The 13,630-nt window shown below is 54.7% G+C and overlaps 4 protein-coding genes across 4 annotated transcripts; 1 reads left to right on the forward strand and 3 right to left on the reverse strand.

The window, feature by feature from the left end:
• Positions 1–140: 140 nt before the first annotated feature.
• Positions 141–2,264, reverse strand: BO86DRAFT_317852 (Zn(II)2Cys6 transcription factor; the record flags this gene model as incomplete). Its single annotated transcript, XM_025668189.1, has 3 exons — positions 141–1,853; positions 1,950–2,069; positions 2,139–2,264. 3 exons carry the CDS (start codon positions 2,262–2,264, stop codon positions 141–143), a joined length of 1,959 nt encoding a protein of 652 aa, XP_025525639.1.
• Positions 2,265–2,629: 365 nt separating this feature from the next.
• On the reverse strand, positions 2,630–4,404 carry BO86DRAFT_317797 (amino acid transporter; the record flags this gene model as incomplete). Its single annotated transcript, XM_025668186.1, has 2 exons — positions 2,630–3,812; positions 3,890–4,404. The coding sequence occupies 2 exons, from the start codon at positions 4,402–4,404 to the stop codon at positions 2,630–2,632; spliced, it is 1,698 nt and encodes a 565-aa protein (XP_025525640.1).
• A 554-nt stretch (positions 4,405–4,958) lies between these two features.
• Positions 4,959–6,764, forward strand: BO86DRAFT_366223 (uncharacterized protein). The gene is made up of 3 exons (XM_025670090.1): positions 4,959–5,721; positions 5,781–6,105; positions 6,207–6,764. The coding sequence occupies exons 1-3, from the start codon at positions 5,336–5,338 to the stop codon at positions 6,549–6,551; spliced, it is 1,056 nt and encodes a 351-aa protein (XP_025525641.1). The 5' UTR covers positions 4,959–5,335; the 3' UTR covers positions 6,552–6,764.
• A 1,374-nt stretch (positions 6,765–8,138) lies between these two features.
• Positions 8,139–9,309, reverse strand: BO86DRAFT_401562 (putative C6 finger domain protein; the record flags this gene model as incomplete). The annotated part of the gene is made up of 3 exons (XM_025673786.1): positions 8,139–8,800; positions 8,852–9,178; positions 9,243–9,309. The coding sequence occupies 3 exons, from the start codon at positions 9,307–9,309 to the stop codon at positions 8,139–8,141; spliced, it is 1,056 nt and encodes a 351-aa protein (XP_025525642.1).
• Between the last annotated feature and the right edge of the window lie 4,321 nt (positions 9,310–13,630).

The raw sequence follows: 13,630 nt of genomic DNA on the forward strand, positions 1-13,630 counted from the left end.
GTTCATTCATCATATATCAGCACCACCGATGTCACAATCTATACCCACTACCCCATAGCACCCACCACTACCATCCTGCACATCACAAACCAACCAAGCTCACCTAATCATCCCCACTATACTCCCACGCAAACTAAATCCTATCCCATAATAGTCTCCAACCGCCTCTCCATCATAACATCCAACCAAAACGCCTCCTGCTCCCCCCCGCCATCCGCCCGCCTCCACACCTCCCGCACCAAATCCCCCACCCGCTCCAGCGGCGGCCGCGGTAGAATCCTGGTGAGATCCGCTAGCCGCGCGCTCACGTGCCGCCGCGCCTGCGCGACCTCCACGTCCACGGCGTCGAACGGCGCCCACGCGTCCGCCGCCACCCCCAGCGGCGTTCCTCTCGAAAACACCAGACTGCCCGCCGTCGCGGCCAGGAGGACGGGTTGCATGACCCTCGTCCCGGAGGTGACGGGGAGGGATTCTAGTAAGGCGATGATGTGGAGGGCGAGGTGGCGTCGGAATTGTCGGGGGGGTAGGGTGGGGGCTGTTGGGAAGGGGAGGGGGGGTGCATTTGTGTTTGTTTCTGGGTGGTCGTGGTTGTGATGTTGCTGGGTTTGAAGCCTCGAGACTAGGATGGCGGGAAAGGCGTGGTAGATCTGCAGCAGGGCAACGCAGCGGTAGGCGTCGGCGAGGATGGTGAAGTGGTTTGCTGGAGTGTTGGTGTCGCCTGTCGGGAGGTGGTGGCCTATGCCGTCGACGTCGAAGGTGAGGAGCTCGGTTTCGAGGGTTTGAGCTTTCTCGTGGGGAGAATTTGGGTGGGTAGTGGTGGCGTAGGGGAGATGGGGGCTTGGTTGCTGGGGGATGGGGGATGTGGTCATGGTGAGGAGTGTCGCGTGGCGTGCAGAGCGGATGAGGCGCGCGATCTGATAGAAATACTGCAGGGCAGTGGGCAGTGGTCCTGTCCATGGGTGCAGGAGGGTTTGGCCGTTGACCACGTAGATCGGTAGATGGTGGTCGCTGTCGCTGTCGCTGTCGGTAACTCCGACATCCGAGATATCCTGCGCGACGAACGCGGCTAGCATGTTCCAGTAGAGGAGACACTGCTTGAAGAATGGGTACTGCTGGGCGAGGGCCTCCGGATCCGAGCTCGGGGTTGGAGATGTGTTTCTCTCGCGGCGACTCTGCCGCACGAGGAACCGCCGCGCGGCCTGGAGATAGGGCAACCCCAGGTCCGCCCCGTTGTGCCACGCGGTAGTCGACCCGACCATCAACAACCCATAGAACAGACTCTCGTCGTTCAGCGTCGGTGACAGCGCCATCGCCTCCTGCAGGGCGTGGATGGCCCGCCGCTGCATCTGGGCGCCCACGGCGCGCATTCCGGGGAAGTCGCCGGCCAGCGAGGCGGCGGCCATGCTCTGGATGGCGTAGTAGATGGGGGCGTTCTGGCTCCAGAGGCGCGCGATGTTAGTGCGGAAGGGGTTGAGGTCCGAGTCGAACGACGACCACATGGCGCAGACGTAGTCGAAGTAGTATTCCACCAGCAGGGCGGGGAGATGCACCAGGAATGAGGGTACTGAAGTCTCTGTGAGTCGTCGCCGGAGACTCTCCAGGTTGTCTATCTGGGGTTGAATGCGGGCAGACGGCAGCCCCGGTATAGCGAGTGCCTCGTGCAGCGCCAGAGGAGTTGGTGCTGGGAGGGGGTCAGCCAGACCACCACCATCCACATCTTCCAATCCCGCCAGAAGCCCAATATCCAAATCAATGGGATCCTCCTGAGCATCACCTCTTTCATCTCTCTCCAACTCTCTAGTCAACGAAAGTCTCTCGCCCTGCACCCCAGAGACGGGCACCTCCACCGCTCCCTCCCCAGAGACCCCAAACCTACCCCCAGCCACAGGCGAAGCCATAGCCACGGGGAAAGTCACAGCCCCATCGCCCCTCTCAATCTCCCCAGCAACCCCCTTCCTCCTCTTTCTCCCCTCCACCCCCCACCGAATAAACGGCCGAGTATACCCCGGACACGTCTGCTTCCGTCGCTGACACTCATAACACCCAGGCTTGCGCTCATCGCATCGTCGCTGTATCCCCCCTCAGCATCAGTTTCCGTTCCCCATGCACCCTGTGAGGCAAAGAAAGCGAGAACGCACCCGTCGCTTCTTACAGCTTTCACATCCCGTGCGGGACTTCGGAGCTTGGCGTTTATTCTTCCCTTTTGGGGGGGGTGGTATTTGCGTGGGCCAAATTGGTGGCGCGGCTGGGTTTGAGTCTTCCATTTGCGTATTCCGTTTAGATGTGATTGTTCGGGGAGGTTTAGGGGCGGGTGGCAAAGGGAAGGAAGGGGTGTTTTCTCATGTTAAGACATATGGGGAAAGAAATCCCCCTCCCCTGTTTATGTGTGATAGCAGTAGTTAACTTACTAGTCACTCGTCACTAGTCTGTTAGCCTAGATAAGGCGTGAGGCGTGAGGGGGAAGTGTTATCATACATTTCTTGCTTTTGGGTGGATGTGCTATCGCTATTTACTCCCAACAAGGAAACTAAAAATAAGCGGGCGATTTACCCCGCATTTCCAGCTGCACTGACTGCACTTTGACAAACAAAGCCTTCGGCTGGATTTTCATTCCTGATTCGTATCACACTCACTTCTTTTGTCTTGCAGACCAAAGCCCCCGCAAAGGCTGCATCACCTCCTCCCAGAATCCCACCGCCGGCTGCGTGAGCTCCAACTCCGCCTCGTACGCCGTAATGGCCGGCGCCTCCCAGACCAGATCCACCTCCTGCGGCCGGACAAATTTCGTCTGCTTTAATAGCTTCCACCCCAGGAACAGCGCGGGCGCCACGATCACCATCGTGTAGTACGTGACAAAGTCCGCCGCGCTCCAGGGCATGAAGCTGCTGTACCCGTAGCACGTCACCACGCACACCATCCAGACCAGGCCGATGTAGGCGCTCCAGGGCTGGAACCACCCCCGATACGGCAGCTGGGCGCGGTCGAAGCTTTGGGCCTGACACGCGCGGTAGAAGCAGATGTACGTGGTGGTCATGACGATATAGTTGATCACGCCGGCGGAGGTGGTCAGGTTGATGATCCAGCTGAGGACGGTGGCGGTGTTGTTGGAGAGCTGCAGGAAGGACAGGAAGGGGAACAGCATAACAAGGCCGAAGCAGTAGATGGGGACGCCGTGGCGCGTGCAGCGCCGGAAGATGCGCGGGGCGCGGCCCTCGACGGCCAGCCCGTGCAGCACCCGCGTCGCCGTGTAGGTGTAGGTGTTGCCCGCCGAGAAGATGCTGGTCACTAGCAGCGCGTTGACGATGTGCGGCAGCACGCTGACCCCCAGGTTGCCCATCGCGATCACGTAGGGAGACGCCGACGCCGACCCCGCCCCCGCCGACGCCCCCGTCGTGATCGCCACCAGGCTCGCGTCGTTGTACGCCACCACCACCCCGACACAGAGCGCGCTCCCAATGAAGAACACTCCGAATCGCCAGTACACCGTCTGGAACGCGTTCTTGATGTACCGCCGCGGGTGCTTGCTCTCCGCCGCCACCATCGAGATGTACTCCGGCCCCACGCACGCGAACGACGCCGCCCACAGCGCCGCCAGGAACCCTTCGAACCGGCCCAGCGCCCCCGTCGCAAGATGCGTCGCGAACGCGCCGGGCGTGTTCCAGTACCGGAATCCGTAGGCATCGCCCTGCGGGTTGCCGCCCACCATCGTGATGAAGGTGAACAGAAACAAGACAAAGAATAGTATCACCTTGCCGCCGGAGAGCCAGAATTCGGCCTCTCCGTAGGCGCGGACTGCGAGGACGTTAAGGGATCTGATGAGATATGAGCAAGATAAATCGTATTTGGGCTTCGAATTCCTAATCGATGTCGCGTGTGGGAAGCGACTTACGCATATAGTACAATGCACGCCACGCAGATGGCCGCTGTGGGAATGCGATCGCTCCAGAAGGCCAGCACCTCGGTCAAGGCCGTGATCTCGAAGGGGATTAGTAGTGCTTCGTAGAAGAAGAAATTCCACCCGGCCATGAACCCGAAGGCGTCGTCCACCCACCGGCCCGCCAGACGGATGAAACCTCCGCCAACGGGCATGTACGTGGACATCTCGGCGATGCAGTTGTTCACCAGCGACAGCATGCAGCTGTAGATAATGTACGCGATCAGCAGACTGGCCGGGCCGGATTTGGTGAGGGCTGTGCCGATGCTGACGAACACCGCAGTCCCAATCGAGCCGCCAATCGCAATCAGCTGGATCTGGCGGTTATCCAGGCGACGCTGCAATCCATGGGCATCGGGTGGGATAATGGATCCGGGTTCAATGTCGGAACCGGCAGCATACACGTCGCTTTGGGCGGCCGATTTGCCTTTTTCTTCGTCTACAGGACGATGCTGCGTGGGGGGTGTCATGGTTGGCGGGGAGGGTTGAAAATGACAGGTCGGGGGATCCGTGCAGGTACGTATTGTATGGGGTATACAAACCCCTTTATAGCGTTAGCTTATCTCTACCCGGCCGGGGAATTCAATTTCAATCTGTCATGAATCGCAACGAAACACCAAAGCGAGCAATCTCTTCCAGGCTGATCCCGGTGTGCATTGTCATGTACTCCGTACCCGGCATGGAATAAGCATATCGGCCTTGCGCCTGAGTTCATTGGCCATTGATCGACTTCTGCCAATGTGTTTGCCACACTGTGCGCTCGCAGCATCGTTCGTGAGACTTATCGAGGCCTCTTATCAGACCGAGAGCAGACTAAGATACCGAGTAAGCAGACATCATTGGCCCCTCACGTAGTGCGAGATAAGGGCGCGTCACTTACGCCCAGTATTGGTCCTTGTTCATGTAGCATGTCGTCACTGGCGAAGAATTGGCAAAGGAGACAGGGGCGCAGTTGTCAGGGCCTTGCAGAGATTTCAGTCGTGAAAACACGATGTTCGGCTGGAGGCAAGCCCTGCGGATGTATCTTATACTCATTAGCCAGTCGGACAGAGATCGGATGATCGATTACTCATACGTCGCGAGCTCTCCCCTGATTCGAGCGAGGATGGTTTGCCTCCTAAGGCATTCATGATGGAGCCCCGGGTTCCTATCCTTTTTCGGTACTCCCACGCGCCGTCTGGTTAAGGGTGTGTGTCTAGTTGAACATTATGCCTCCCACTTGAACCACAGCGGATTATTGAACGTTTGTGGGAGACCTTCCACGTAGTGGTGGGATGGACTGGTGAACACAGGATGGTGATGCTGGTATAAAGGCCTCTTCAATCATGGACCATCGACATCATCAAACATAGACCCATCTCCACTCTCATCCCCAAAAAGATTCAAACACCAGCAACCAAAATGGCCGCCGCCGCTGTGCCAGCTCCCATTGCCATCCAGGCTCCCGTCGCGCCACCCACCGTGATCGCCTCAACCACATTGCGCGCCACACGACCCACCAAACAGATCCCCGAGTCCATCATCCAGCGAGCCCGCGCCGTCGAAAAAGTGGACTTCGACGCCACCAAGCATCTGGCAACTGCCACGCCCAGGAAGGTCTTCATGATGAAGGACCTCGGCTTCGAAGGCGCGGGTATTTCGCCGACTGCGCTCTCCGAACCCTTCCCCCTCTTCACACCAGAAGCCGTCCAGCAGATTCGAGCCGAAATCTTCAGCGAGCCTGTGCTCCGCGACTGCCAGTATGCCTCCAGCTTTGCGACGAACATGATCCGAGGATACGGGCCCCAGTAAGAGTCCCCTAGCGCAACTTCAAACCGGACAAAACAGGCTAACCCAAATCTCCAAGACGTGCCCCCTTCATCTTCAACGCCTGGCACAGCCCCGAGCTGCTGGCCACCATCTCCCGCGTCGCAGGGATCGAGCTTGTGCCCGCGATGGACGTGGACATCGGCCACGTCAACGTGTCCGTCAACGACGCCGCCGCCGAGTCAACCAAGTCTAGGTCCACCGACGACACAGACGACGACAGCGTGCCCGCCTTCGCCTGGCACCACGACAGCTACCCCTTCGTATGCGTGACGATGCTCTCCGACTGCGAGGGAATGGTCGGCGGCGAGACCGCGGTGAAGACGGCCAACGGGGAGGTGTTGAAATTCCGGGGTCCGCTGATGGTGCGTCGCCGCTCTCGTCCCCTTCACTATTAATCATTCCAATCAAAGCATCTATCTCCACCTCATCACATCCCCTCATGCTAACCTACCTCGTGGGATAGGGCACAGCCGTCGTCATGCAAGGCCGGTACATCGAGCACCAAGCGCTGAAGGCGATCGGCGGCCGCGAGCGCATCAGCATGGTGACCGCGTTCCGGCCCAAGAGCCCGCTGGTCAAGGACGAGACCGTCCTGACCAGCCTGCGGGGCATCAGCGAGCTGCCCGAGCTGTACAGCCAGTATGCGCTGTACCGGCTGGAAAACCTCGAGGAGCGGGTGCGTGCGCAGCTGAAGAAGCTACGGGAGCAGCACGCGCGGCGATGCTTCGATGTCGATGCGATTCGCGGGGCGTTGGGGGAGCAGCGGGCGTTCTTGGAGGCGACGCTTAGGGAGTTGGTGGATGTGTAGGTGTTTTGGTCTTGATTGTGGATGATGATGATGATGATTAATATGATTATGAATCTGGATTTGACAGTTTGTGTCTTGTGCTTGTCTTTGGTTTGATGAAGGGGGGTGTTGTGATCCTGGCTGGGGTGGTTGGTGTAGGTGTGGAAGTGATGGAAGGCGAGAGTGTTTGCCAGATGGCTCGCCTGGCACGTGCTGTTGGTGTTTGTTCTGTTTTATACATTATATACGGTACCTACCTTTCTTCAACCTCGTCACTCGCTCCCGTAAGAGGTCACTTCTTGCTTACATTGTCCAAAGTGATCATCCTATCATTGTTACCATCCAGTCATTGGATTCTTGGATACGGACCAACACACGAAAACAGTACTCACCTACAGGGGAAGCTGTACCACCATTGCGTCGAAGTTGGATACTTTGTTTTCCTTTTTCGTGGAGCGCTGGGAAATATGCTTGCTAATGGGGAGCAAGACTCTCCGACGGTCCTTGAAACATGGTCATTTGGGGTTCCTTTCAGCCTTAATTGTATTCAGTACTTGTTATCATGATCCGTAGAGGTGGGAGTTTGACAGGAATGGGACTACCTAGAGGCGAGTGCAGTACAATACAGGTGACTATCATGAGAACTGGCAATGCATGTGTACACTGGAATCACGCTACTCATAGTTTCCAAATCCTCACGCTCCCTCGCCCTCGGGGTTCAATGTTCGAGGCTTATTTGTGAAAGTGTCTACTTTCCCGTTGTCTGGGTGTGAAGCAGAGGCCAGGTAGAGAATGAGCGTTGTAACGGGCACTGGGAAGTAGACTCAATCCTCTTATCATAAATTGGATCGACTCAGTCTACAACAATTAGCCATGCACAAAAAGGACGTATCAACATTAGTCTAAATGCTCGCAAGTCAAATACAGCAAAGCCCTCGGCCCTCAACCAGCCAGCCAGCCACCCAATCCATCTATTCGGGGAATCGCAACCAGAACGAAATAAAAACAACATCACAAGCAAAGAAAGTGGCTAGGTAGTATGTCGAGCCGGTGCAGAATGGTAGGACGCCTCTATGTTCCATGATCTTCATGTCGAACAACAGTCTATCGGTCATGCCGTTCTGACAGATCCCAACCCACCGATCCAGGTCCAAAACGGCTTGGCCCAAGATCCACTGAACGCCGAAAACAAGTACACAACAAAATGTCAAAAGATAATCAGACACCCGTCCCGCTGGTGACTTAACACATAGCTCGTGACGCACGCCATGGATATCCAACGCTAAATATGAACACTCGAAGAGGAAGCCGAGGTGAGAAAATGGTAGAGAGATGAAGCTTCTGTCCAGCAGCAAGGAGGACAGGAGTGAAATAACCGGAAATGGAAGAAAATGGGGTCTCGTGGGTAGAATTGAAATAAATGTACCGCCCAAGATCCTTTGCGCCCGCTAACAAGCAGCCTGGTATTGTAAAGCTGTATGCATGGTTGGAATCAGACGGAGAAGAAACGAAAAGTATGCAATGCGTCGCCCGGGGTATTATGCCACTGTAGAGTTTGGAAAATTCTGCTTGGGAATGTCTCGTAATTGCCCATTATCAGCTGCTTCGTCATTGCGGAGATTGTCCTGGACCTGGATGTCCCATCGGCGGTGGACTACCAAAGCCCGCTTGTTGCACAGGATCGCCAGCGTACATCGGATACTGCACCACGCTCATGGGAGACATGGCGTTGACATCCTGCCAGCCAGGATATCCCATCGTCCCTGGCTGGCCAGGATAAGACACAGATACCGGGGTCCCTTGAAGATCGGCGGAAGGAGGACTCTGAGGGTTCATCGGAACGCCGGGGAACGATTGCGCCGGGCTGGTCATTCTGCGTTTGAGATCCGCGGGGAGCGGCTGCACGAACTGAGCGGGGTTGGGATAAGGTGCAGCCATATCGGTCGGTTGCGCAGGGAACGTCATTGATCGCGTGGGGGCGACCTGCCACACCGATCCATCGGGTTGCATTGCGTACGTGGGTGCAGCATTGAGTGCTGGGTTTTGCGACGGGACTGTCGGAGTGGCCGGTAGAGGGGACGCGGTCGGCATTGGGGCCATTTGGCCCGGCGTAGGGGCCCAGACATTAGCAGGTACGTTCATCATGGTCTTGCCCACGGCCATGGAGGCTAGCATCTGTTGATCGGGAATCGTTGTGAACTCATCCCAGGCCACAGTAGAAGGGTCGATGGACGGATGCGGCGCGAATTCGGAAGAAGGAACACTGCGCTCTGTGAGTGCGTTAGTTCATCAAACTCCCGCTTCATGAGAGATCCACAAACCAGGAGCAAACGTCGCCATCGGATTGCCGGGGAAGACAGCAGCGTTGAACCCCGATACGTCGGTATTCGCACCCAATGCCATTGACTGGTAAGGGAAGTACGCCTCTGTTTGATCGCCAGTGAGGGTTGGAGGCGAAGACGAGGCTGTCGAAGGATCTGTCGATGCCGTTTCCAACCGGGAACTCGGGCGCGATTTCTTCTCGATGGGGGGCTGCTGATCAACGGGGAAGAATTGGCACTCTTTTCGCAGTCGGATGCAGTTTTCGCATCGTCCCTGAGCATCATCCGCGGCAAGAAGGCATCGGATCTTCCGTCGTCGACAGTGCACTGGGGTGGTGATGATAAGTTCAACGGCTTTGAATGACATACATTAAAGGAGAGCTGAGCTTACCGCACGCGACAGAGGTACGATGATATCCAAGCTTGTTGCGCTTCTTATCTGCAGCGGATGATTCCATGATTGCGCCTTGTGGTATCGGAGAGGGGTCGATGTTCTGAACGAGTGAGGGCATAGCCCCAGCAAAGGTAGCGAGGCGGTACGATGAAGATCTGAGGCAGTAGCTGCATTAATCGCAGGGAGCCGAAGGTTGAGATGGTGGAGTCAAGTGGGATAGCGGAAGTAGATTCCCGACGCGCGAAGAGGATACAGAGTCGTCACAGGTTGTTGGAGTCTCGATAAGCAGGCTTCAAGTCAATGCGACAGACACTGGGAGTGAGTTTGTCGCTAGAAAAGCCAGGAGTGGGTGGGGGAGGTGAGATGAGAGTCTAACGGTGATCGCGGTCGTTATCGTGGTACGTATTGCGAATGGCCTCGTTTCAGCAGTGGGACTCCACACTTAGTCCGCAACAGGCACCGTCTAATGCCACACACACAACCAAACAACCACACAACCACAGTCCAGGAGAGAGGCAGGGTCGGTTTCACGCGACTTGAGCGGACCGGGGCGCAAGCACCACAAGTGTGTGAGACCTGGATTAAGATTCGTAGTCTTCGAGATTATTGTCCACCTAGTCTTGGCCAAGCTTCCTTGTCGCAATGTCAGCGGGGATGAGAGGGAGGGTGTCGCAAAGGATAAATTTCGGCCCAGCCCAGATAAATTGAAATGGCGGAGGGAACCAAGGATCCGCCCTGGAATATTAAAATAATTAAAGTATGTATTCTGGATGGAACACTGGAGCTGCAGGTAATCAAAGAAGGGTAAGGAACGAAGTGAGGCAGGAAACACGGAGGATGAAAAGATGTCAGTCGATGGAAAATAGTCGATGGTGCGGAATAATTAGTGGTGATAATGAGGATGGGATGGCTAACCCCAGAGCGGGGAGGAAGAGAGGGGAAAATGAGAAACGGTGAGGGGTGAAAGGATCAAGACGAGGGGATAAGAAAGAGAAGGAGGAGGTGAAGAGAGGGAGAAGGAGAGAAAGAGAGAGAGAGAGGAGGAGGAAGAGGGAGAGGGAGAGGGAGAGGGAGTAAAGGAAAAAGAGTGGTGGAAGTCGATTGAGTCGGCCAGTCGCAAAGTGGTAGTAGAGCAAGTACTCGTAGTGTGAACAGTAAAGTGAAGTCAAGTAAAACAGTCCAGAGGAAATACGGAGAACTCCCTCTGTAGTAGTGTCAGTAGTGTAAGTAGTGTAGTTTCGCTCGGGATCTAGGATGGATCTCGGGACTTTTAATTTATCTGGTTGGTTTTATTTCCTGCGATTGCTTTAGGATCACTTTCCCTTCTGGGACATCTGCGAGAGCTCGTTTCGCTTTGTCTTTCAACTCCTCTGCGAAAGTTCAGCCAACTGGAGTGCCGACAACGCAAAGGATCTGGCTGGTCTCAGTAGAGAGGGTATCCTCGATTGATGCCAGAGTGAACTTGGAAAGATAGGGCAGATACCCAAGGAAAAGGGGTGTTGAAAGCCAAAACACAAGGTAAAAGTATAAAATGTGAATAACAGGAAACACTATTTGGACAATCGCATCAGAGTCTCGAAACTTTATGAGGCTAACCGACAGTAGGTGGGAAAGGGAAAATTAAAGGAAAAAGAAAAGAAAAGGGAAAAAAATTCTTAGGAAAAAGAAAAATGCAGTAAACGGGGAAAAAAATAATATCTGCTATTCTTATTTTGTCCTTACTTGAATTAATGTGAAGAATGGGAAAAAGATCAGGGTGGGTAAGGAGAAAATCAACATCATAATCACTCAGTGGCAGATACATGCGCACTGTAGTTCCAGCTATCTACTTGCTCAGTGCTCACTAAAGGAGAGAGAGGAAAAGGCAGAAGATGACGAAGTACGGAGTAGCAAAGCAATCTAAAATGGGTGTTTTATTCGCGCACAATATCCATTACCCAATCTTGTGTGAGATCGCTAATAAGGTACTGTCAGTGCTGAAGCAAAGCCATGGACCAAGAGGACTAAACCTGGCCTCAGGTGGGCAATCTTATGCTAACTCCAGGGTGAAACACCTTCCTCGAGTGTTTTACTTTTTGCATCGTGTTCCTTGCAAAACTAGTCTAGGTCCCAGAAGACTACGACAACCACCACCACCACCACGATGATTAATGATTATGATGATGGTGATGATGCTTACCTCACTGACACTTTTCGCCTCCCTATCGGAGGTTCCGACAGGGGCAGCAAGCAGTCAGCTCCTCCAACAACCTCGATCATCAATCAGCCTCTACGCTTTGCCCGATTGAACGCGTTCATCCGACTACAGTTACTTCAGCGGGCGACAGAGATCATTACAGTGACCCGGAATGTGGCGGTGGATTGTACTGGTGTACTAATATGATTTCTAGATTGAGTCAGGGAAAGGAATGATAGGGAGCGACAGGGTTCAACATCTGGTTCCTGGCGTCGGAGGTGTATATTAGCCAGGGACAGATCCGATGATGACTGCAGGTGTGTGCAGGTCCCGATAGTGATGCTGGGAGGGTGATTCCTCTTCTCCTGTGGCAAGATCAGGCACAACTGATCATACCATTGAAGTCGGATGATGGCAGAAGACCGTTTTACCCCTGACCCTCTACCACTCTCCAGCTGGTTCATCCCAAACCACACGCACCCGTGGTCCCAAGAAGACGGAAGCTGTGACAGACAGCCGGAAGAGGCTTAGTGAGAGGTGGGGGGTGGAAGTAAGAGATGGGCAAACGAGTCAAAAAGAGGAGAGACAGAAAGTGGGGAGGGGAGAAGGTGGAAGGATAAGCCCTGGGGCTCTTGGGAAAGTGGGCAGGGCAGGAGCACCACCTCATGACGAGCATAGGTGATCGGAGATCTTGCCAGTAGCCATGCTGACCTACCGGATGAGGAATAGAAAAAGGAGATGATAGATCGCTCTGAGAGAGAGAACAGAGGAGAAGGGGGGTGAAGTCACTCAGCCTGATACAGTGCAATGAGTGCATAGCATGAGTTATCCGCGAGCTGTCAATGAATCCATGATTGATTTGAAGAACTGGGGAATCTGGATCCCGGGTCTTGCCCATTGAGCGTGGTTTTAAATTTAACTCCCTCGTTGGGACCCAGGGTTGAGGATACAGCGTTCCATTGGATAGCCAAATGAGTGGGTCGGAGGTGGGGCAGCAACTGGTGGTGGAATCCATGATTCTTTTTGACGAACCCAATCACAAAGTTCTACTCTCAGGGACTTGCCCTTTTGAGGCATGACTTGGCGGTGACCACCTTATCCCGAATGGGTTTAGCGTGGACATGAAACACAGGCCTCGAAGTTTGCTGAGCTTCTCGAAGCCCTTCTGGAGGTCCTGGAGGTCGGGACTCGTCATCAACTGGGGTCCTTTATCCCGTTGATTGGTGAGCCACCCTCTTCATCCCATCCCATCAATTTCTTCGTCATTTTGGCTGCCACCTTTCCGACCCTCCCACTGGTGCTTTCCCGTTGCTGCCCTTTAATGAGGATGAGCAGCTGGTGGGCAGATGGGTAGATTCATCCTTAGTCTCGTTTTCGTTTCTGGTTTCTCCTCCGACGCCCATCTCTTTCTCCAATTTCCCATTCTTCCCATTGTCGCTTGAAACCCGCACACCACAATTTCCTCCTTCCAACAGAACTAGGTGATATTTAGCAAATGCTCTCGCCCCCCCTCCCCCCATCGCATCGGTCTTTCCATGTCTCGATGTTCCCCATCGTTACTACATCGGAGCGTCAGGATAGCCTCCCCCTACTGCTGCAGGAAATAAACTCCGCTCCTGTCGGTGGGCAGACCAGATCTGTCACAAGGCGGTGGGCCCCCTTTTGGCCCCAGGTTTGATTTAAGGATCATATCTGCATTCTTCTAGTGTGGCCAGTGGGCTGGGCCGGACTGGGCTGACGGCCGTGGTCGGTAAGGGATCAGACTTGCATCGGTCCAGGATGACAGACCAGGGTGTGCAGGATATCTGCATATCACGATGGAGTCGAGACTGGAGCGACACTGTGCCAGTTCACACTAGCGATCAGATCTGGTTTCCACCGGACGAAAACAAGCGCGACCCGTGCGGAGTCTTGCTAGACAAGGTGCATATATCCATCAGAGGCTGCAGGTGTACGGAGTACACTACGATTGTAACCTGTACAGTAGAGAATTGGAGGCATTATTTCTCGAAGGGCAGGTTTGAGTAGATTAGGATCGTATTCACCGGCAATTGTTCAGGGTCCTTCTGAAACCTCCCTAATCATCATCTCTGGCGATAGCCATGGATGAGTCGGTCAAATCCGCCCTTAGCCTACTTTTCCGATCGTAAGCTGGAACCGAGCTGAGGGCCCTGCTACTGGCGATGGAGAGAGAGGTACGTATGCACTT

The sequence above is a fragment of the Aspergillus japonicus genome (assembly GCF_003184785.1).
Source record: "Aspergillus japonicus CBS 114.51 unplaced genomic scaffold BO86scaffold_42, whole genome shotgun sequence".
Lineage (NCBI taxonomy): Eukaryota > Fungi > Ascomycota > Eurotiomycetes > Eurotiales > Aspergillaceae > Aspergillus > Aspergillus japonicus.

Coding starts and splice junctions, on each gene's coding strand:
- BO86DRAFT_366223 (XM_025670090.1), top strand. CDS start 5,336: ATGGCCGCCGCCGCTGTGCCAGCTCCCATTGCCATCCAGGCTCCCGTC. Junction 5,722..5,780: donor ATCCGAGGATACGGGCCCCA/GTAAGAGTCCCC, acceptor CAAATCTCCAAG/ACGTGCCCCCTTCATCTTCA. Junction 6,106..6,206: donor AATTCCGGGGTCCGCTGATG/GTGCGTCGCCGC, acceptor CTCGTGGGATAG/GGCACAGCCGTCGTCATGCA.